Source organism: Excalfactoria chinensis, chromosome 13 (genome assembly GCF_039878825.1).
Source record: "Excalfactoria chinensis isolate bCotChi1 chromosome 13, bCotChi1.hap2, whole genome shotgun sequence".
Classification (NCBI taxonomy): Eukaryota; Metazoa; Chordata; class Aves; order Galliformes; family Phasianidae; genus Excalfactoria; species Excalfactoria chinensis.
In genome coordinates this window covers 12,970,604-12,994,684 of record NC_092837.1, presented here as the reverse complement: position 1 = coordinate 12,994,684, position 24,081 = coordinate 12,970,604, and the positions used below count along the sequence as shown (strand labels likewise).

Below are 24,081 nucleotides of genomic sequence, written 5' to 3'. Positions count from 1 at the left end.
GAAAAAGGAAGGGGAAAAAGGAAGGGGAAAAAGGAAGGGGAAAAAGGAAGGGGAAAAAGGAAGGGGAAAAAGGAAGGGGAAAAAGGAAGGGGAAAAAGGAAGGGGGAAAAGGAAGGGGAAAAAGGAAGGGGAAAAAGGAAGGGGAAAAAGGAAGGGGAAAAAGGAAGGGGAAAAGGAAGGGGGAAAAGGAAGGGGGAAAAGGAAGGGGGAAAAGGAAGGGGGAAAAGGAAGGGGGAAAAGGAAGGGGGAAAAGGAAGGGGGAAAAGGAAGGGGGAAAAGGAAGGGGGAAAAGGAAGGGGGAAAAGGAAGGGGGAAAAGGAAGGGGGAGAGGGAAGTGTTAGGAGATTAAGAGAAGAAAAAGAGAGGAAAGAGGAAAAAGAAGAGGAAAAAGCGTGAAAAGATAAAGAGGGAAGAAGAAATAAAGAAAAGAGAAAAGAGGAAGAAAGAAAGAAAGAGAAATAAACAGAAGGTATCAGAAGAGGTGATGAATCCCATGCACAGGAGCCCCGGCAGCAGCGAGCGCATTGCGGCTGCAGCACGGCCGGCTCTCACCACACGCACCACTTCTGTTTCTGCTTTCCCTGGCGACAATCTGGAGCCAGCGCTTTTCCGTTCAGGAGGAGCTCTGCTCCGTGTCGCTGACAACAACACGCTGCGCTGCCCCTCGGCCCGCGGTAAGCACAGCACCGCCACCGGGATTTATGGCGAGGAGACACCGATCTGAGCCCTAATTCATGGCTACCTACAATGCCACTACTGAGAAGGGAGAAGGGAAAAAACTGGCAGTACGTTCCCGGGGCTGCTGCCCTTCTCCTTAAAATCCTCACCCGCTGCCTCTGCTTTGCGCACCGATGGCTTTTTGCACACAGCGGGAATTTAGAATAGAGCGCGTTCCCAAATTAGTTCTGCCATAAATCCTGTAGGCTCTTAAATAAATAAATAACTCCCGTTGCTCCCTTTTGCCCTCTGTGCTTTTTCTCCTCCTAACATGCAGCTCTCCATCAGCCTCAAGCCGTTGGGCTTCCCTTGCAGAGGTAACAGGAGAGCCGTTGATTTTTGTTCTATTTTCTTTTTCTCCCAGCAGCAACATGCTGCTTTCGGACTTTGCGAAAGCTTTGGGTTTGTTTGCTTCCTTGCTTTTAAATGACACGATGATTTTAATCAAAACGGACCGGTTTTTGGAGCAGGCTGTGGCTGGGAGGCAGATTGCTCGCACAGTTTATAGCAGTTCAGAAGGAGGTTTTGTAAACACACGCAGAGCAGAGGTAGGAAAGCAAACACGGTGGGCAAAACGTTGGCCTCCACTGACGGCGATGGCACAGCTCAATGAAGCCACTATTTTCACATCCACACACAACTTTTCCTCCAGCAAACACAAAACCAACTGATGCAGGTAACAGAGAAAATGGCTCCAAATCGTCATTATTATTGCCTAAACAACTTGATGCTGCCAGAGAGCAACCCAAGTGGCACCTGCATACAGGGAGCAAACACACCCACAAGCTTTCTGGCTAATGGAGTGCTGCTGCACAGGGCAGTACCACTGCCCCTAAGCCCCCAGCACAGAGGCAACATTCATGGTGCCAACACATAGTGTCAGGCAGGATACTGAGACCTCAGAGGCACAGCCAACACAAAGATCAGCATTACACTTGTAAAGACTGGGGAAAAAAGAAATAAGAAAAAATAAGGGAGAACTAGATGAAGGGTGGGAGGATTGTGTAAAATAATCAGAAATGTCCACCCAGAGTTGGTGTTATCCCAGTGAGGGCAACAGAACACATCCAAGCTCCTCAGGCCATCTCCTTATGGCTGCTCAGCCACAGCCTGCAGCACAGAACAGGAGCGGTGAGAACCAGGCATGGCTCTGCTGCATGCAGGTCCCTGCCCAGTGCAGGCCCAGTGGCAGTGCCCCGGGGCTCTGGTCTTGCAGCTGAAAGCCAGAAGTGGCTGCAGGAAGGAAAGCAGCCATGCCACATGGAGGGACACTTGAGTTGAGGAGACAAAAAGGAAGAAATGCACTTTCTTATTAAAAAGTACACATGGAAGTCCCTTTACCTGGCCTAAGCCAGTCCCATTTATTTTCCTTGCCACCTAAGTGCTCTAAAACACTCCAACAGCCTGACACCTATGTGCTCTAAAACACTCTGACAACCTGATGCTGTTGTAGAAAAAGACAAACCATGAATACCAAGAGTCCACAATACATGTGCAGCTCACCAAGACAGCCCCCAAGCCTATGTTGGGTCCAGGGCGAGGAGAAAAGAACAACCAAATATGTGTGGTGGATCCTGACAGTGCTTTCACAGCACAAGATAAGCATAGGGAAGTCTGGCCTTTGCAACACAGCACGGCAGCCATCCTACTGCTCTCTCAGCTCTTTCTGCTGGCCCTCAAGAACTGAGCAAGATAAGCCCCGAGCCTTCCATCACGCACAGATGCTCAGGGCCAAGGTCTTGGTGCCTGGGAGATCCCCCCCCCAGACCAGGACAGCCACTACAGCTCTCAGCATCACAGCCACACCACATCTACCTTTGTCCCCTCTTTACTAAAGCATGGGAGCATCAGATTTAAAAAAAAAAATAAAAAAAGAAAATCAAAGGGAAAACATTAATAAATAATAATCAAGATCATCTGCAGTTTTAATGATAAGCTATTTAATGAATTATAAAGTACCTATAACTCAAAGTATGAGACTGTACATTGTCAAAACTGGCATTAAAGTGTATGGAGATAATTAAGCAATAATGACCTCCACAGAGGGCTTTTCCTAGGAATTAATGACCAGTCGGGAGGAGCTGATGACTGAAGGCACAAGCAAGGGCCATTAACCCCAGCTGGTCATTAATACTCAGGAAATGCCTGGTGCTAAGGTCTTTACTGTGGGTATATGATATAAAAAAAAGGGGGTGGGGGGAGCAATGACCAGTGCCTGAATTTTGGGGCTGCTCAGAGAAGCAGTGGTTCAGGACACTCAGTTTCATGCCCGATGTACCAGACCTTAAACCTGCAGTGCGCAGAGCTGTGCCCCCAAACCATCCACTTCTGTGGCCGCTGGAAGCAGCACTGAGAGGTTCTGCCAGCAAAGAGCCCACAAGGCACATTTGCAACCAGAGGCAAGGCAAAACATCCCAGAAGCAAGGCAGAACCAGAGGTTCTGTTTCACCTCCTAGTTTGGATTTGCAACCTTCACACTACAGCAGCACTGGAGCCTGAGTCTCAGGCTCACTGCTGAGCAATACCAGCCATCCTTCGGGTACCCACAACGAACCCCAGCTCTGTATCCCCCCCAGGCCACACCCTGCTTGCAGCTGGAGTCTCCTATGCTTAAGCCAAAATACAAGTACAAACAAGCCTCTTTTCAGCCCAAACTTGCAGACACCTCTTCCCGAACTCACAATGACCTCCGGAGGGACTCAGAGGAGCAAAGCTGTCACCTTTCAGTGGGCAGAACAGTGGTTAATGCTGAGATGCTTCTGTGCTGAGCCACAGCTGCTGTTCCCCAGGGTTATCTTTAAACAAACCTGCAGGCAGTGATGGGACAGAGGTTCTCCCCAAAGGGACACGGGTTCTCCCCCATAGGCCCTCAGGCCATATATTTACCCCAGTGCACTGTGGATGCATAAATGCACTCTGCGGTGGCACTTCTATAACATTTTGCCTTGCGGGATCACAGCATATGTAAATCTCCACCTCCAGAAGCAAATCTATGGTGGCTTTAAACGTTTCCAAATGATTCTCTGGAGCGAGCAGAGCTGATGGTGCTGTGTGTGAGAGCACAGTCATCAGTGATGCTTGTTGACAAAATAAAGGATCTCTACAAGTTTCTCACAATCTGGAAGGCAACCCAGAGCAGCTCCTCCAGCACAGCAACTCTCAGAAGGCAAACGAAGCACCTCACTGCAATACAGAGTTTCCGACAATTCCATTTTAAACAACAGCAACTGGTTAGCAGAATAAAAATCACTACGTGGGAAAATTAGCGCTTGTTAGTACACATAATACCCAGAATCACGAGGAGAATAAAGGCAGCAATGCAGAAACAGTTATCAGAAGAGAGAAAATTATTCAAGTATGCATTTGGGTAATTCTGCATTTTAATTTAACCCTTTGAAACATTAATCAAACCGTGGCTAATTATAGGAATTAAGGAATTAAACGATGGAATCTTCTAAAAGATATTATTTAAAAGGCAGTTTATACAATTACTTGTATAGATGTTTGCTTTAAAGAGGGAAACATTTCTACTGTAATGAAAAGGGTCTTAGAAAATTAAATTAACAAGGGGGGACCAGGCTGATATGAAACTAAATTAGCATCAAATGCAAATTACAGGGTACTTAATGGTAGAAACAGGTGCAGAGCAGGTCCCTAAATGAGATAAATGAATAAAACATCCCTCTGCACAAATGTGGAAGCTGACACAAAGTCAATGATATGAATAATTCAGCAGCCTCAACACTGCTGTTGAGGTCAGCTTTCCTTGACCTTTGAAACAGGAAGTAAAATTCGGCCCAAATTTGAATGAGTGGAAATGCAGCAGTTATTTGTCGAAAGAAAAAAAAAAAAATGGAAAAGCCAGATGAAATGAAAATAATAATAATAGCAGAACACAGTGCGTATGTGTGTGCGTACTGTAAGACAACAAGCTGAAACGCCAAATGAATGCATCGGCAGAAGGAAAAGTGCACAACTGGAAACCGACAGAGCGTCAGGTTCACGGCGGCTGCAGAATGTTTGTTTCAGCCCCAAACTCCCAAACGACGCAGTGCTGCTGTGCCGTGAGCTGAACACCATCAGAGCCCGCTGCTTTCGGCTTACACAGAAATAATCTGGTTGTGCTAAAAGGGATATTACCAGAGTCAAAGTCATTGCACCTCCGGTATGACAGGAATCAAATCGTATACAACCATCTGTCCAAAGCTGAGCAATCTCTCATTTGCTTTCCTACAAACTTTATCTTTTTCTTAAGAATAAAGGAGCTGGAAGATTTCTTTTCTGGACTCCTAACCTGAGCTGCTGATGGAGTCGCTCATTCATTGCAGACATTAAGAAGTCGCACAACTGCACATGTAAAGCACCACAGCAGCAGTTTGCAGCAAAGCACGGGCTGTGTGCGCCAGCATGAGGGCACCACTGAAAGCAGAAACTTTACAGATATATCTGTTTTTCATATGGATTTTCAATATGCAGATAAACCATAAACAGAAAATTTTCTGTTCCAAATAATGAACGCTTCTCCCTCCTGAAAAACAAAAATCTGAGGCAGCTGCCTTAAATCCAATGAAGTATCTCCCATTTTACATCCTCACGAGAAAAAGATTTCTGCACCTTTACCCCTGACAGAATGCTCAGCTGAAATCAGAGGTCACGTAACTTCTGACAAGACGCATGGTCCTAATTTCAAATTGAGTTTGGCACTAAAACAGATTAATAAGGTATGACAAATAACTTCTTTCTCCAAGCTGAAAGAGGGGAGGAACATCACCCTGACAGCAACAAAATGTTAGATAAGAAAAGTTCCCTCTGCTGTCTCTTGCTTGCTCACCTGTCACCTGCAGAACACATCTCACAAAATTCATCTGGGGGATGAATTTTACTTTCTGTGCTTTAGGCAGGTGGAGCCCTGGAACACCCAGGGCAGCTCAGGCACCTCTGCCTGCCCCAGGTTTTGCAAGGAGTTAATGCCAGCTCCAGCCTCAGCTCCCCCCTGAAGAAACATATTAATGCCATAAACACAATCAGCCCCGATATTGCATAAGAACATGTGGCAAAGCCGACAGCAGCTATCTGGGGGCTGGGTTCTGTGTGCAGCATCGGGTGGGTGAGCAGAGCAGCTCCTCCAAACGCCAGCGATGAGAACCCAGCTGGTTCTCATTTGGAAACAACCAGTTTCTCTATCCCCAAGTGCTAAAGAAAATAATCCCAGCAATCCATGACTACACGCTTTCACAGGGACAGTGGTGAGAATTTGATTGTGGAGATAATTAAAGTCATTCCTGAAACTTCCAAAGAAAAGCAGCCATGGGGAGGGGGCAATGGGGACACCGAAGCTCATGCTCAAATTGAGCCAAGCACAGTTTGGCTTGGAAGATGGGGCGGAGGGCATTGCTTTGGGAGAATTTATTTTCCTGGAAATTCTCTCTCTTGCATTCTAATGGTTACGATATTTGCAAAGAAAATGTAATAGACTGCAATGAGTAGGGAGATTACAGAGAGGTTTGGAGCCTGGATGTTCCTAATTTGGCAAGAGCATCCAGAGGGAAATGCTTGAGCATTCTGGTAAACTTGAATAAAATTATGTCGAGCCACTTCGATTAGAAAGGTTTAAAGGGAAACGATACCATAAAAGCAATAAAACCAACTGCTATCTGCTTCAAACACTGAAAACATCTTTTTAAAATTAATGTTTCCTGCAGCCCTGCCATGAGTTAGGTCTGAAGTAATTTTAATATTAACAACACTCAAGAGCAGATCAATCCAGAGCCAGCAGTGCTTGCTGGGTCAGTCCTCTCCATCTTTCCAAAAACACTGGAGCGATTTGTACCTGCACGGCCTGTATAAATCAGAAGGACGTCACTGACATCAGGAAAGCTGCTCAGATCGGAGGATTTGGCTGTGCTAAAAAAATAATCACCATGATGATGATAAAAAAAAAAATAATGATAATAAACCTTGCTTCCAGCACAGCTAAATTGTACAACCCCTGTGTCACACGTCTGCTCTGACCCCCGTTGCCCTGAAATGGGTGTGAAATTCAGAGATGGTGAGCCAGAGTTTAAAGCACTTGTAATCTCTCTGTCTGCACTATCTGCCTTGAGCAGGAAGGAGGGATCCGCTCAATGAGAGCTATTCAGGGCCTCTCAATTAACCTGATTAGTTCAGCACGCTGCTCTCATGAATGACACCTTATCTTGGAAATGAAGGGAAAAACTTCCTTCCTCCTGGAGCCACCCGCTGCTGAAAGCAGAAAGCAGCGGCACCCCGGGGTCAGGTCCCCATCGCTGCGTGTGCCCAGGGAGCTGTGAGGCCACACAGCCAGGAACAAAAGGGGGGGGTCCCCACTCTTTGGGAGCCAACCAGACACTTGATGGGATTTGGGGAAGGGGCTGCAGCCCTTAACTCCTGTAGTGCTGCCGGCAGGTAAAAGGTAGCAGAGGCAGGGAGACGAACCCCCGGGACTGCCGCCTCGCTCAAGTGTGTTGTAGTCTGGAACTTGTTCTGTACGTGACAGATTAATGAGCGATAACTGTGTTTCCATGGCAAAAAGCATTCCCAAAATTCTCTTTTGTTTCCCCAAGAACAGTCTCCCTTTTTTCTTTTTCTTTTTTGTATTATTATTTTTTTTTTTCCTTTTAAATCGCGCCACTTTACGACAACGCAAATATTAACGAAGAGCGTGTTATTCTTTCAAGTGCGGGTGGCTGCGAGTGTCAACAAGGCTGACTGTTATGTAGCAACTGCAAGAATTAATCAGGGAAAATAGGTGTCTCAATTACAATTATCATACTGAAAACTCAAATTTATGAATGCCCAGCCAACTTTGAAGGCATTTATTAGAAAAACTCCGATGGCTTGGAAAGTATTAATGCACTAATGACGCATTAGGGCATGATGTATTAATGTTCTTGTAATTTCTGACAAATTAAGTTACCATTGTCACAGCGGGGCAACCCGTTGGAAAACAAAAGAGAAGTTCCTCTCTCCTGTCATGCAGGATACAACAGACAACAATTTGTGTACACATAATGGGCTTTAACAAAGAGATTTCCTCTTACACCACGGTACGTTCTATTATTCTGTTTTTCAGAATGTCAGAGCTATTACTGAGCTCACTACGCTTTGCCTGCTCAGCCCCTTAGGGCACCGACCACCTCTCGGGACACCACTGTGCAGCCCTGGCCTCAGAAACAAATTCCAGGGCAGGCATGTGTTTGCAGCCACATCTCGGCTCATGCAGGACCACGCAAGCAATGCAGAGGCACACGGAGTGGGCTGGGGGAGATGCTAACATCAGGTCTTAATAGCTCTGAGTGTGGCTAATTTTCTTCTTCTTTTAGAGCAAAGAACTTTATAATGAATACAGAATACATTTTTCCTCTCCTCGTGTCACCCTTCTACAAAATCAGAGCTAGGTAAAGTGGTTTTTAACATCCACTTATCAAAGTGACTTAACATCTGGGAAGGCAGCCAATGGTTATGTAGTGATGCAGATGCCAAAAAATCCAACTGAAAGATTGTATTCAGGAAGATTACAGAGAAGACCTGACTCAACTGGGTGGAAGTGGATGGTTATCCTGGTCAGGAAAGCCTGAGAAGCTGAAAAGTCTTGGAGAAAATTATGGAAAATGATTACATTTTGAATGCGTTTTCCTTTTAACCAACCGTGTTCTGTTCCAAGAACTTCTACAGGCAGATTCTGCAGGCGATCGATGAACAGTTTGGCAAAGTGCAAAAAAAAAAGAGGAACAGAAAATGATATTCTGTGTCTGGCAGCTGTTGAGACAGCACTGACAAGAGGGAAATCCATTTCTACTCCCAGACACTCACGGTGGGATACTAGTTCTTCCTAACATCTTCTTTATATAGCATTAAGAATTTCCTAGATCACAGTCATGTCACTTTCTGCCTGTCTTTATATATATATATATATATAAGTTAATCTTCAAAAAATTATATAAACATCAAATGATGCAATTAGCTGAAACAGTCTGCTATTCCAGTGAGAAAGTCAAGGTGAAAGGAGAGCCATGAACACCTCAGCATACATCAGGCTTTCGGACCTTATGGCACTATGGCATTGCAGCATCACCTTTTTTTTTTTAAACCCCATTTTTCATCTCTTTCTGGCCCGGCATGGCACTGAAAGAGTTAAAGAAAACAATAAAAGAATAACTGAGTGTACGGGGTAGGATTTACTGGCATTTACTTTTAATCTATGGTCCTTTGCTCTGTGGCTTATCAGCCCTATGTCAGCCCTTTTTCCTCCTTTATATTTCACGAGGGGACCCACATGCTGGTACTGAGAGACAGAGCCCAAGTGTCTGTAAGCTTTTTGTCAGGTAAAAAGAGAAGAAAAAGGAAAGGAACAAGAGGAAAAGCAAAGCTAAGAGGCATCTATTAGATGTCACTAGGCTTTTGTATTCATGTCAATGATTCAGGATTAGAGTATTTGAAATAATCTTATTGAGAGAACTCAAAAGCCCCACAGAGGGAAAGCCTCCTCTGGAGCATATGGCAGAGCAGCGGACAATATCTTATTAAGGATGTGTTAGCTAACACCATTACTTTTTATATTACATTACAGAACTATTGTGCCTCAGCCGGTTAGCAAGATGCAGTAGTTGAGGAATGCCACTTTGGACATCACTGCGTCGGCACAAAGCTGGACCAAACCCAGCCAGGCTCCTGCTGGGGGCTGCCCCCACACCACACAGTAAAACCAGATCCCAAAATACACCAGCACAGTCACCCTCCCTACCGCTCCCCTGAGCCATCCCACAGCCATGCAGAGCACCAGGCAGCTCCAATGGGAGCTGCAAGCAACAAGCCCAGCCCGCTGCCAAGCTCGGCTTCTTGTCAGACTAAGGGAATTTGTTAGAGAGAATGCTGTGAGTCTGGAAAAAAATAAATAATAATCTTACTTCTTCTCTTGGACAAAAGCTTGTAATTGGAGAAATAGGCCTTTTTAAAGTTATCTTCATCTGCCTACACCTTTAGAGGCAGCAAGAAACTAAAGACAAAACAACACTGTTCATAGTGCTTCAATGGCTGCACTGAAAGGCTCTATATCTGGGTCACCTTACTACTGTCCGGTATGTAATTTCAGTGACTTGTAATAAAGCCTTTTAATAACTATTTTCATACAAATCACACATTAACAGCACCATGAAAACTTGTTTTCACGTCCCTTCCTTCCAAACGCTATTTTTAAAAAGTGGGCAGAAAATTATTCGTTCTGCTTTAGGAACCTCCAAAATACCGTCCTTAGCAAAAAAAAAACAACAGGTAAACACTCACTTGATACAGCAACATATTCTGATCACAAACTACCTTTGCAAAGTCGCTAATGGGACACACTGGGAACTTTGTATGATTTTTTTTCTGTACTTTTCCAGAAATGTTACAAAAAAAAAAACAACAACACGATGCTACAGGGAAAGAGAGAATTTATACCAGTATTTACCATTGCTGCTACAGGGACTGGCTGCTCTCTGAGGACAGCATGAATCCATTTCTAGAAAGTTATCTGAGTCACGATTTACACAGCAACCCTGATTATTTCTTCCTCTCTTTTAGCTTTATTAGTTAGCTGATGTATTAAATTATTTACTTCCAGCAGCAGAAGTGAATTAGAATTTGGGGTCGTTATTTTGGTAGATGTGGTCAATTACTTGTAAGAATACATTTCAGTGGCTAGGGATGCAAAAACATCTGACTGCTCACAGGAAAAAAAGCTTCTGATGCGCCTAAACTTTGGGGGAACAGAGCCTGGGTTTGGTTCTCCCCAGTAAACAGCACAATAGATGTCAGATACGTATTTCACATCCAGAACAACTTAAGCTAATCTTCATTAAAACTGAGGATGAGCTTTGCAAATACCTTCTCCTGTTGCTTTTATTCAGTTAATCACATGTGAGTCGCCGATGCAACAACAAATGCAGAAATATATCAGGTGTTGAGAAGGGACAGCAAATTCATCCACACCTGAAACAGTGTGTGCATGCATATGAAAAAAATCCTATATTTCCTCTCCAAAAAGATCCCTGCTCTTGATAAACAGAGAACCTACCCCTGATGGGATAGGGCAGCAAGTGCAGAATATCCCACAGGCATTTAGGTCACTTCTCTGGGCTGTGGGGTGAGAACTAAAGGTGAGAGTCACACACCAAAAGCAATGGAATTGATTTGATCGTCAGCCTCCCTGATCCTCTGAAGTTCAACGCAAGCCTAAGTATTTTAGTTGCCCACAGAAAAATCTCAAATTGAATATTTAAGCTGCATCATAAGAGCTACTTCAGACACAGGCTCATCTACCTGCCTGGAGATGGCAGCGGGCAATAGAAGCCTCTGCCGTGATATTAAACAGTAATAATCAGGCAGAAGATCACTGCGAAATAAAGCCCAGAACACTGACTGCAGACTCAAAAGGCATCACAGAGAGAAGCAAGCAACTATTAGAATAGTGTGAAATGTTTGCAGTGAAACTCAAAACCACATAAAACTTGCCTGCTTTGGGGTTTTATAACAAACTGAAAACTCGGAACAGGTTTTCTGAGAAATTCACAAACCTCCCGAAATGGAGCTGAGAACAAATTAAGGTTTTGCATAATAGATTTCAAATTATATAAAAATTCTAATACTTGGAGTGGGGAGGAGAAATCAAGCGAACAATAAGTGGGAGCCGGTTTGACCCTGGCCAAGTTCACTTAACCCCAAGAGCAAAATAAATGAATTTTGGAGCAGCAGAGGTATGTGCCAACACACACAGACTGAAACCAAGAGTTTTTTGCAAGCACCCTTGTAAAGTTATCCCTAGCTCTGCTGTTCCCTCACTAGGAAGCGGACGGACACCAAACGCGTTAGGAGCCCTTATAGAGGGGTGAGCATTTCATTCTGATTCCCTGCGTGAGAAGCATCTACAGATCAGTCTCCCATTTATCTCACGGAAGCTCAAAGTGCCTATGGCTGCCTAAGTCATGTGGTTAATGTTTAGGGTAATGCTTTTCAGATGCATCAATCACAACTAAATCCTAGAGGATGTTTGTTGGTGACCCTCCCCTCTCAGCAATGCATGGCTTCACAAGCTCCAGGCACTGAGGGAAACGCTGGAGGCCAACTTCTGCCCATCCTATCACCCTACGGAGGGACCCAAGGGGTTTACCAGCACAGATAGAGGACAAAGGTGGGATGTGACCCCAATATTCCTGCAACCTCATTCCAAGCAGTGGGAGCAGGACAGCAGCACCTGCCCCACAGAGAGTCTGGTCAACTGGGCATGGAAAGCTGCTGCACAACACACTAACCACCACACATTCACCCAATGAATGTGTTTGTGTGGAGGACGCAGTCAGGGCAATGCAGCCCAGCATGTCACTTTTCCTTCTGCCTCCTGTTTAGGGTGAAAAGATGATCAGGCCTATAAAATGTGATCCACTGCATAACAACTTGTAAGGCGGTAAAATGGAGACCCTGAAACTCATTCGCGCCTCTTTTCATGCTGTTGCACAGTGAAATCCTGCCTACAAACATAAAATGTTTCAGGTTGAGATCTGAAAGATCTCAAAACCATCTGCAGGAAAGCTGGCTCCCTCAGCAGCCACAGCACATCGAAGTGCTGGGGAGTGCAGGCAGCACAGCTGAGCATCCTTATGGCAGGTGTTGAATTGCACAGGTCTTTCAAATGCTTGCAGCAGGCCATGCATTAAAACACACATGATAAACTTGCAAAGGTATCACAGCCTCCAGCCCAGAAGTTCCCACCTGTGCTTCACTGTCAAGAGTTCTGATAGTGCTGCAAATGTATCAGCTGCTCCTCCGAAGCCAGAGGAGACTTATTCCTCAGGCACAGCACCCAGACTGTTATGTGAAGAGCATCAGTGCCTTGCTAGAGCAGGGCCAGAGCCCCTTATCCTGTCACTGTGGGGCACGCAACCCCCTAGTCAGCACATAGCAGCCTGCAGCTTATGGCATCCTACAGCTCCTCATATGGAGTGGATGACAGCTCTGAGCTCTGCTCTCTGTGGCAGCAACAGTGCTGGAAGGATTGGCTCAGAGCTGTGTCAGGGGAGGGACAGATGAGCGTGAGGGAAAGGTTCCTCACCAGAGGGCAATGGGCATGGAACAGGTTGCACAGGGCAGCGGGCATGGCCCTGAACTGCTCGAGATGAATGAATGACTGTGCTCTCAGACACAAGTTTTGGGAGGTTCTGTGTGGATCCAGGGTTTGGACTCGGTAACACTTTTGGGTCCCTTTCAACTCAGGATATCCTCTAATCCCACATGCTGACATGAGGGCATCTGTCCAAGGGAAAGACAGTTGTTAGGTTCCTAAAGTAGGTCTCATCCATACCAATAAACATCAGCTAAGCTAATTTCAGGTCACCAGCTAAAGTCTATTCATGTACATTAGGAAGAAGCAGAATGTGGGATGAGCAGCAGTTGCCACAAGGGCAGTTTGCAGCATCCCCTTGTCCCTACACACGGTACAGGCTTTAGGACAGTGGGCAAAGCATGATCCTCAATGCTGAGACTTTTCTGCCACTATATTTGGGGCTGCAGTGCTTATTTCTATTTTATCAGTCAATAGGACTCCTGTCTACTGGATCCAGCCATAAAAGGCAAGGAATCCCCCACAAGCATGGGTAACACCACTAAATATTGGCCCCCATAGTGGTAAATTGGGTTTAAAAGTTCGGAGCAGTACAGAGAGAGAAGAGCCTCTTTCCTGAACCAAGGAATATTATAAAGCCCCACTTTCTCCCCTGTGTGACTTTTGTCATTATCATCTTTTCTGATTCTTACAAAGCAAACCTAATTAGGAAGCTCTCTCATTAGTCTTCCAGAAAAATTAGCACAGCTTATGCTAATTACTTCTGTAAAATTTAATAAACTCGTTGAAATGGGAATAGTCTAATGAGGTTTTATTTATTGAACTAAGATAACTGTAAGGAAAAAGGTTAGGACACTGGGATATCCAGAGTGGTAATAAAACTACAATTTATTCAATTTCTTCACAGGAATTTTATTGCAAACCTTTTAAATTCAAATACAAGTTCCTATTTGAATGCTAAATCAATCTAGAATTTAATTTAATAACAGGAAGTGCTCTGTGTTTTCTTTAAGTATGATTACAATACAGCCCTGCTACTGTACTTGTAGAAGGAATTGTGCATTTGTACTGTGACAATAATATCCCTTTCAAAATGAGTTCCTGTTCATCAGAGCTTCATCTGAACACATGTAACCGGATTAGTGATAAAATATACAGGCTATGCTAAGATGATTCAGAAACACACAGGTTTCCAAGAAACTTCCTTGAAATGACTGCTCTATAAGCAGAAGAGATTTATTTTGTTCTCCAGAGAAAATTGAGATCCCTCTATGAGTATGAATTTCTTTAGGTCCCTTTCACCGCTATATCCGCTGATACTATAATAGGGCAAACTATAAAGCAGTTTTACAAAGGATAAAGTCATATCCTGTTTCAAACGCAGTGATGGATTATTATTTTTTAAATCCCGCGTTTTGATTAAATAAAAACGTGCGATTTACTTTTCATATACATCTAGGATTTGAAAAAGGACACAACACATGTAACTTTGAAGTTGACAAAGAGCCTCTTTGCCAAGTTAGCTAAAACCACCACAAAGACTGAGCCCTCTCTATCCCGAGTTTCTCCAGCCTCATCAAAGAGAATTAATCAATCCAAAACAGTATTCCAGCATGGAAGAAGAGGATAGCATTTCCATGTAAGTACATACGTCAAAAATCCCATAGATGGATTCTACGTTAAATTCTATGTTAGGTCAGAGTCTGTGGACTGGTAGGATTTGATGTGAGTGTTAGATTAAATCCATAGGCGAGGCTTTATCAGACTGTAAGGCATGTGGGAGTGTTTTAGCCCAAATGGCAAATGAGTTCTGTAAGCTCACAGGCAAATAAAAATAGCTAAATATGGCTTAGCGTATCAATTGACATAATACTTTAAAATTGTGTGCATGCAGAAGTGACAATAGAGTACAACTAAACACATGTGCTGACTCGTGCAGGCGCTTTAGTGCTTAACGGACTCATTTTAAGGTAAAAAGGCCCCACATAGCTCGTTTCATCCTTTCCAAACCAAAAGGGGGAAAAAATGAATAGGATAAATGTCACAAGAAGCATTGCTAAAGCCACTAACTGTATAAAGCACGTACTTATTTGGCCTAAATTGTTTGAACTAGCCCCGGCCAAGAAAAGGTTTTAAGTACCCTACTGGGACAGATGCAAAGCGGCGACAATAGAAGCCACACTAATGCAATCCAGGTAACACAATCCTGTTTCAAAAACACAGGGAGGGCTAATTACAGTACTGCTGAGTCAAATTTCTTATACCATTGCAACCCACAGGAACAGGTCAAAATCAAATGTTATTCAAACCACAGTCATATCAACCTTCTGTATCAAAGTCACAATTTAAAACCAAGTGAAGAACTTAAAAGCTTAACCCATTCACAAGCCAAATGCGTTGTAGTACGAGTGAGGAGGTAAGGTTTGGATGCTGAGTTGAATTACATTCAACTTGTGTTTTAAATATAGTCTTCAGAATTGGTACCTTTTGCATAAACGTATGTAAATAGTGATAAATTGATCACCATTACAAAGTTAAATCTGTGTTTTCATGTAACAGTTTCCCTCATTTTCTAAGCAAGCAGCAGACAACATCTCTGGCTTTCATAATTTAAAGTGATTTGCAACTAGCAGTTTTGCATACTAGATAGTTAAACAAAATATTTCCGTAAACCTGCCATTAGCATCTTAACATCTCACTTTCCCGTACAATGAAAAATTCATGTGAATTTTGTAGCTTTCATGTCGCTCGAAATGCCGCTCTAACACCATGTTTATAGTGTTCAACTCAGCAGCGCGCTTATAAAACACATCTCTGCACAGATTTCGCTGGGTTTCCCCCCCCCCCCCCCCCCTCCCTTTCCCAGTACTACTTAATGCTCGCGGAAGATGGAAATACGCCTAGTTAAAATAGGTAGATATATCTTCTGAGACTTAAACATTCTCAGGATTACTGATTACAGCTAATCAAAACACCCGCCATAAGCTCCCAATATATGCACTTTCTTAACAAATTCAAGCAAGAACTATAAATCTGACAATCTGCAGAAGCACAGTGCCTGGCCAGGCTCTGCTATCCCCATCCCTCCCGCATGGCGCTCCGCACACAAAACGCCTTCACCTTTTCTTTTATAACAAACACCCACGCTGGCACAGAAGGTACTTTGAACCTAATACAGCAAACATGAGCTCAGACAATAATGCTAGGAGAAGCACACCGCTCTACACTCGCTCCCATATGCACAGACAGCTTCCCTTCAGGGTCCCTGCATGCACAGATTAGTGCAGCGGTATTGCTTTCCCCAGCTGATGACAGACAGATTCAGTACTTCATGGCCATTTAACTCTCATAGAGTAATGCTGCATAATAACCTGGTTATTACACGTGGCTTTCTACAAGGAATTTTGACGATTAAAATGTAAAAATGACTATTTGGTGCCATTTTGCATAATTTGCAAGCACAGAAACTATCCACGGCTCACAGCAACTAAAATAGATGCATTGTACTACAGTGATTTACTCGGTGATGTCAGATTAGCAATATGGATCTGTTTAAAAGCACAATAATTAAGGCAGGCAAAAATGAATTAATCAACTGACAATACAGTCAAAATAGTATTCCAACGAAAGAAAATAACAGGGGAAAAAACCCTTAGTTTGCAGATCTATTTTTTTTAAACTGTTTTTATGCATAAATAAAAACCTTAAAATGTAGATGGATTGCATCCAACAGAACTACTGTAGCTAAAAGTGATAATGATTCAAACATTTTTCAAATAAAAGTTAAATATTTATAAGCACCCAACCACATTTCATAAATCACAAACTATTATTATTTTATTCCTGAAGCTTCCCTGGCACAGCATGTGAATTGAGCCACAGAAAGTCAGAAAGAAAAATCTCCTCTTTATGCACATGAATCAGTCTGCAAGCACGGGAGCCCTCCAACGAGCAGGTCGCTCCGTTAGCCTCCATATGGCCCTGCCACGGCGATCACAGTTGCAAAGCACAACTAATTTGGTATCAAAAACAAAATTTCATCCGCATCTACTCCTAATTCTTCCCCATTAGCAAGACAGGGCAGGTGTTTCATTATAATGAGTGGAGGAAAAAAAAAAAACAAAACAGAAAGAAAATCGAAGGAAACAATAGCAGTCCTTACCTGTCAATTATCACTGGATCTGATGGAGTCTCATTTCTGTTGCCACAGCTTTTCTTGTCACAACAGCGGCTGCAGAGCAAAAGTGAAAGGATTTAGTGCGACCATTACACTGTAAAATCATCATTACGAACACGGCGGGTTCAAATTGCCGGCTAGAGTTACCGCGCCGTCCCTGCCTGCAAATCAGTCAAATACAGTGGGTCACATATGGGTTAATTACTATGTTTAACTTCTTGCACAGCTGGTTAGCAATGGAAAATATAAAAAGAGAGGGGTTTTGCCCCCTTCACAAATAATAATTCAAGGATCATCCGAAACAGCCTATTTGTAGTCTCTTTTCCAAAGGATTTAGTAGTTGGCCCATTTATGTGTGCACACAGAACAAGGTGTTTTTTTCCTTCCCTGAACACAGCTTTTAACATTTGCTTGGTGCTTCCATTGTGTGGCTACACCAGTACTCCTGTTTTTACAGAGCTGAAGCCTCCCCCTGATGTCCAGAAGTGCAATGTTTCTCCTTCTAAGAAATATCATTGTTAAGAGGGGAGCTAAAATGCAACCACCACTGGCTTTTTATAGGGGAGTGTGCGTGTTTCCCCTGTTTTTCTGAGCACACTGATGACTGCTTGTGCTAGTGGAGCACCATGGGCCAGGTACGAAGCTGGAACATGTATCACCAGATCCATCTGCCAAAGCCCTGCTCCATTGCTGGCAGCAGGCTCTGGTTTTAAGCTAAGGGAGCTAGTTGTTTGAGATGTCGAGTTGTTGTTTGGGATGAGTCCCTGTCAGAAAGAGGTATGGCAATTGGAGCTTGGCTCATGCAGGAATCCACTGGGTGAAGCCCAAGAAACTCCCACAGGGCTGCAGAGGCCTTGGGGACAGGAGCAGGGACCCACAGCATGGGGACCCCCATGGGGATGGCACCAATTAACAGGGCATGGGACCACTCTCCTGGCTCGATTCAGGCACACCTTGCCACTACCAAACTACTTGGTGAACCTCAGCCACAGCTTTGCAGAGCACCATGCTCACTCCAAGCAGTATCTCGGGACCCCACTGCTCACCCTCCCATGCCAATGGACTATTTTCCTTTCCCTGGAAGGTGGAAGAACATGGGAGCAGTAAGAAGCCCTCAGAAGTGCCATGCTATATAAATAGCCCTGTTGGGAGCATGACAAAGGTTCTCTTGTGCTGTTGAACAATAGAGTGAATAATATACAGTTACCCACCAAGATCAGCAATAAAGCAAGTAACCACAGTAAAGATAACAAAAAAAAAAAAAAAAAAAAAGAAGGGGAGGGGGAACCTTTTAAAAAAAAACAGCCTGTTTAAACATGGTCTCAAAAAAAATAATAAATTTTTGTTTTCAAAGAGAGGAAAATACATAACTCTTTTCACCGCAGAAGGCTTCAAGGCAACTATTCAGGACCGAAACTTCTCTCAGTTAACACATGTGCGGTATCTTCATTTCGGTGGAAGTTACATTGTTTAGGACTGCCAAAAAAAACTGCTTAATTTTACAGCACAATACCACAATTGATCCACAAAAATAAATGCGAGAGCCTTGGCACCCAGAAAGCATTAAAATTTAGGAAGGAATAAAATATGCTGTAGGTAAATAGTCATGTGGACGTTCGGGGGGCTTTTTTGCCTATAAAAGGACTTGTCATTGGAGTGCAGCGAGAATGTGTGGGGTGAGAAAATTTACCCACAAACAAGGCAATAAAAACTGCTAATCATTTTTAAATGATTAAAATGTAATTAGAAACAGAGTTGGCACAAGTTAAGACAATGCAGTTCTTGTGACTCAAGTGAATCAGGGCTAGTCCTGACATTCTCCCAGCAGACTGCAGGGACAGAAATTGCCACACTCACTCAGGCGAGCAAAGGTTCCCAGGCTCCCCACTGCACTGGGAGGGACCCCAGCATCCCCAGCACCTTCATTGGATGCTCCCAGGTTCAGGAATGCTTCAGCCCCAAGCAGGAAAGGTACACGCTAGTGTCTAGGGACAGTCCAGTATGGATAGCAAAGCCATGGGGCTGCTTATGGAGTGGCCCTCTTGCATGGCTCAGGTGTCCCGAGAGGATGCCTCAACAGACCAGAGCCATAGCAAGAAATCAAACTTTTGTTTGCCTTTTTCTTCTTTTAATTCTTAATATATTTTGTCTCCCTCACAAGCAGAATTTGAGGCCTCATCCACTCTTGTTTTTCTATGCGGACAATCATGGCATCACACCAGCCCTGGGTTTTAGATCACTCCTCATGGTACAAGAAGCACTCAACTTGCTTCGAAAGCTTTGGCTTTTAGCGTCTACTGAACACATGGGGGGGGGGGGGGGGTGAGAGGCGGGTGGAAAGAAGGGCCTAAACATTCAGTGCCTTTCCCTGAAGGAATTCAAGAACTCCCAGGAGTTTCTCTGAGTCACTGAGAAGCCCTCAGCTCCCTGCATGCTTGGGAGGTGCAGGGATTGATGCCAAGTGCCAGCTCCTGGCTGGCCCTGTGGGGTGCCCCCCCCTTGGGCAGGACAGGGAGCCAGAACTCAGGCACAGTGTCTTTAAGGATGAGATTGTGTCTGATTTAAAGCAGTTTGAGAGAGGGAAATATAAAAATAAGGGGGGGGGTGGGGGGGGAAAGCCCTGCAAAAAATGACTTGGCTCAGAGATTGCTTGTTTCATTTTTAAAACAAATAGCCCTCCATAGCAAAGCAGGCCCTTGCCATGCTGCACCACGATGGGTTTTCCCCATTCCTTCCTCCACCTTCCTCACCATCCCCATCATGGCTCTTTGCAGACCTCCATCCCCTGGCCACCACTGCTCCCTGCTTTTGTCACTGCCTTTGTCCTCACCCTTCTTCATACTGGAGTATCTCTGTCCCCAACACGGGTGCATCCATAGCCTCACCCCACCATTCTGCACCCCAAAAACCTCCCTCTCTCAAACCCAGCACAGCAGCCAAAAGCATCACACTCCAGAGGAGCCCTGCTTTGTGTATCCACGCACTCCAGCTTTCTGCGGGGACAATGAACAATGAGAAATTACGGGGCTATGGCACACGGCCAGCACAAACGCGACTTTCTGATCACTTACTGCCAGGCTCTAACAAGTCGTTAGTGAGCCCGCATGGGACAGACCGCAGCAGCTCCGGGTGAGGTGGGCTGCAGCTCCTGCCCCAGCCAGGCATAAAGGTGCAAGGGCTCCTCGACAAAACAGCTGTAAGGCTTTATGTCGCAAAGACAAAAACCATATTTTACTCCAACCTCATTCTCAGAAATCGCTGAACCATTTGAGCTGAAACTTTCCAAAGAAAGTCAGCCTCGGGCTGACACCCTGCAAAGGACATTTCAGCCAGAACAGTTTAAGTCTGGCAAAGCTGTAAGCCACTGAAGGTTTCATAATGGAAATTGTTGAGGCAATATTAACTATAGATGTCCCTCCCCACACTGCCTACAATGCCAATAAATTCCACCGAGGCTGTGAATTCTCCCCAGCTATTAACATTTTCGCCAACAGCATGGATTTGATATTTGACAAAACACAATGAACCTCTTCGAAATCAACAAACTGCCACCTGAAACCAACCTCAGATCTGCATCCCTACCACAGCCAGGACTCTCCTGTACATTTGAATTCTTTGTCTTCTCCGTGCCGTAGTTGGAGTATCCTATAAATACCCAGCTTTGTCACATAAATGCAAAGTTTTATTGTGCAGTTAGCCTTGATAGAAAGCACTGCTGAAAGTTGTTTAGAAATTAAACATCTAAAACAAGCTATTTTAAAATACAGAGCCCTCACTATTTCATGTCTGAAATGAAGAAATTTCATCTTAGGGAGAGCAAGCTGTCTTTCACACCATATGGCTAATGGTAGTGCATAGCAATTAGCTGGACTGATTAATGGGGAACAGACTCTAATTTTATGCTTATAATTGAGGCTGTATTTGCACCCCTGGTGCAAATTCAGCACATCCCAACTTCCACTTACAACAGGCAAGAAATCAAGAGAAACAGAATGGTGTGGAGAGAGATTTTTCCCCCCCTTTCTAGACCCCTAAAGAGCATCAGATTTGCAATTTAAAAGAGTGTTAGCAGCACAATAGATGACAGATTTGTGCAATAGGGTCAAGCGGCCTGGTAAACAAACAGCACCCTCTTACAAACCTATAGGCAGAAGAGGAAATGGGAAATATCTAATATGAGCTGTAAGATATTTGAATGCATCTCCCCCACCCCAGCAGTCACACCATGCTACTACACCACAGTCGGATATTTTTGCTGCCCCTACAAGTTATGTTTAGGAACACAAAGCCAGGGCTGGCAGCAAACAAACCTGAGAGGAACAGGTCTCACGATGGAGCCAATTTTAAAACTGAAAAAAGCATAAAGTGCTTAAATAAAGAGAAAAGCTGCTTCAAATGGCATAGCACAGCTTTACACATCCACAGAATGGAAATAATTTTACCTCGGTTAAACGATATTGACGAGGCTGTTCATCTTTAACACAGATCGGGTTAAAACTCAGCCCTCTATCTGAAGTTTTCAGTTTACTTATTAATCTTCGTGTTTCTGAAGTATTTATAAGAAAATTAATGGATTAGAGAGGGAATTTTTAGGGTTGTACAAGGGCTCAGTGAATGTCCCAGAGCTGGCTGGGGCCATTGCATGGCATGGATCTGGAACAAGGGCTGTCTGCAGAGAGAGATGCTGCAGGCTGAGAGTGTGTGCTCAGCCCCTCCTGAAGTCTGGATGCTCACCTAGATACCCAGATTATTTCCACCTCCAAACCTTGCAGTCTAAGAACCAACAAGGCACACTACATGAGGCTACCAGTGCATTCAGGCCCTGACACTGCAGGCACTTCAACATGTGCTTAATTTTACTTACTGTTCCACTGGGCTGCTTCCACAAGAAAAGCAAAGCATACACTTCAGTCTTATCAGGTCAGGGGCCTCCTTTAATATTTCCACAAATTGTTCCTAGCTAGGTATCTAGTGTGAAAGTGGAGCTAATTGGGCCAATGAGTTTTAGTGCAATTACAGGTTGTCAGTGTGGCTGGGCTTTCCATTGGGAAAGGGAGGACTGGTCAGGAGCCCTCAACAAAGCCATGCCACAGCTCCCAGCAGCAGCAGCTTGGGACCTCTCAGAGAGAGCTTGGGCTGGAACGGGTTATCTCTGGTTTCCCAAAGTCAAACCTGCTGAACAAAGTAGCCTAGAAAAATAAGATATGGAAACTAAAGTCCCCCAAATCCTGCAAGCTGTGTGGGGTTCCACCCGAGCTGGCAATGCAAGGAGAGTGGCATCACAGAGCTCTGCCCTCGAGCTGGGTTTTATCAGACAGCAGCCGTTGGGAAGCACAAAACACGCAGATTCCAAAGAATAAAGGGAAAAAACATCAACCAGCAGAGAAGTTTCCATCTGAATACTTTGTCTAAGACTCTCCCCCACCAGGAAACCCTCATCCAAGTTTATTCTCTTAGAAGTGGGTACCAGCTTTTCCCCTCAAGTTACTCCTTTTTAGTAAATGTGTTTTGTAAAAGTTACAATGCATGCAATGGCATTTTTACAGTCTTAAAACAACTGATTGTAACAATGAGCTTATGCAAGAACGCCTCGTCTTTCACCAGGGAATTATTTTCTGCCATCGAATAACATGTAACAAATGAGTTTTTCAGACATGCAAAAACACCCACTAACTTTAATGAGACTGCAAGGTCAAGCTCTCCTGGGTGCCGGAGGGCTATGGGAGAAGATGCTGTGAGGGAGCAGAGCAAGCTTCACCTACCGCTGCCAGCAGAAAGGGGAAGGAAGGAGCTGAAGAAGAATTCATCTCACTGTCCCAGATTTAAGTGCCAGCCCCAGGCAGGCACCTCTGGGGGAGCAGAGCATGGGGAGGACCCGATCTGTGTGGTTGGAGGGCATCAACAAACAGCGGCCAGTGGGGCGGCGGAGCATGGCCTGCTAGGCCCAGGCAGGCAGGAAAGGCCCTGGCTGCCTGTTAGGCCAGAAACTAACACCAGAACAACCGTTTTGTCATCTTGGTGGGAGAGCAAACTTCGTCATTTGCTTGGGAATTGGGGGCAGAGAAAGACTTCAATTCTATAATTAACTATTAATTTTGGTGAGCCTGCTTTTGTAGGCCATGGGGCCTAAATGCAACCCAGTAGCGCGGTTAAGGAAAACTCTTTATCAATTGAAAACCGCTGCGGCGATGGAGACCTTGCTGCTAATTACACACTGGACCGTGTTATTTTGGGATTGTTTAAGGCGAGAAAGATGAATTTAAGTCCTAAAATAGCCACAGGTTCAACCTAGATTTTGAGAGACAGATTCATCTTCTCATCACTAATTAGGGGGAAGCAGGGTATCTCTTACCTGCACATTATTTCATGCGTGAGCAGAACTCGGCACATTTCGGGGTTCTTGTCTTGGCCTTCGTATACTATCGCCTAGAAAGAAAACACATTTTTAGTCACATTGAGTTGGGAGAAAAGAAAAAACAGCATTTTGGCTGCCGAGTACACGGGGCCAGCAGCGGCCAAACCTGCCTGAGGTCTGTGTTTGGGAACAACTGAGCTGGGAACCGCTAAATTCCCTCCTCTCTGCTGCACATCCCTCAAGCTGTGTGTAGGATGGGTTTTTTTTAGTAGTCAAGACAACCACAATTTTCTTTTCAATTCCGAATAAAATATAAACCTAATAGCATTAAAAGAAAGGAAGGGAAGTAAAAAAAAAATAATAATAATAATAATAATAAAGAGAAACAACAGCAAGGCTTGGCATACTTTGGGCTCTATTCATTTAAAAAAAAAAAAAAAAAAAAAAAAAAAAAAAGGAAAAAAAAAGAAAAAAAAGAGAGAGAGAGAGAGAGAAAGAGAGACAGAGCAAGAGCTCATGCATTTTTAATTCCAAAGCTGCACACTGCGCAACCCGGGCATTTTGCTGGTAGCTCCTGGAAGCGCTCAGGCCTAATCCTGTGCCTCGAGATGCCGAGCAGCTCCGGAGTTACAAGGATATAAATAAGCGAGAGGCAGGCCCTGTGAGAGGGCACCAAAACAAATAGGGATGGATAAGCAGCCTGGGAAACTGACTCTG

The 24,081-nt window shown here is 44.3% G+C and overlaps 1 protein-coding gene across 9 annotated transcripts in view; it reads right to left on the bottom strand.

Moving 5' to 3' along the window:
• The window catches only part of EBF1 (EBF transcription factor 1), a 252,247-nt gene that overhangs the window by 217,143 nt on the left and 11,023 nt on the right, over positions 1 to 24,081 (bottom strand). For all 9 annotated transcript variants that reach the window (XM_072347977.1, XM_072347974.1, XM_072347975.1 and 6 more), the window contains exons 5-6: positions 23,362 to 23,435; positions 16,995 to 17,063 (exon numbers count right to left, since the gene is read on the bottom strand). In XM_072347977.1, the coding sequence (XP_072204078.1) occupies positions 16,995 to 17,063; positions 23,362 to 23,435 (143 nt within the window). The remainder of the gene's footprint in view (positions 1 to 16,994; positions 17,064 to 23,361; positions 23,436 to 24,081) is intronic.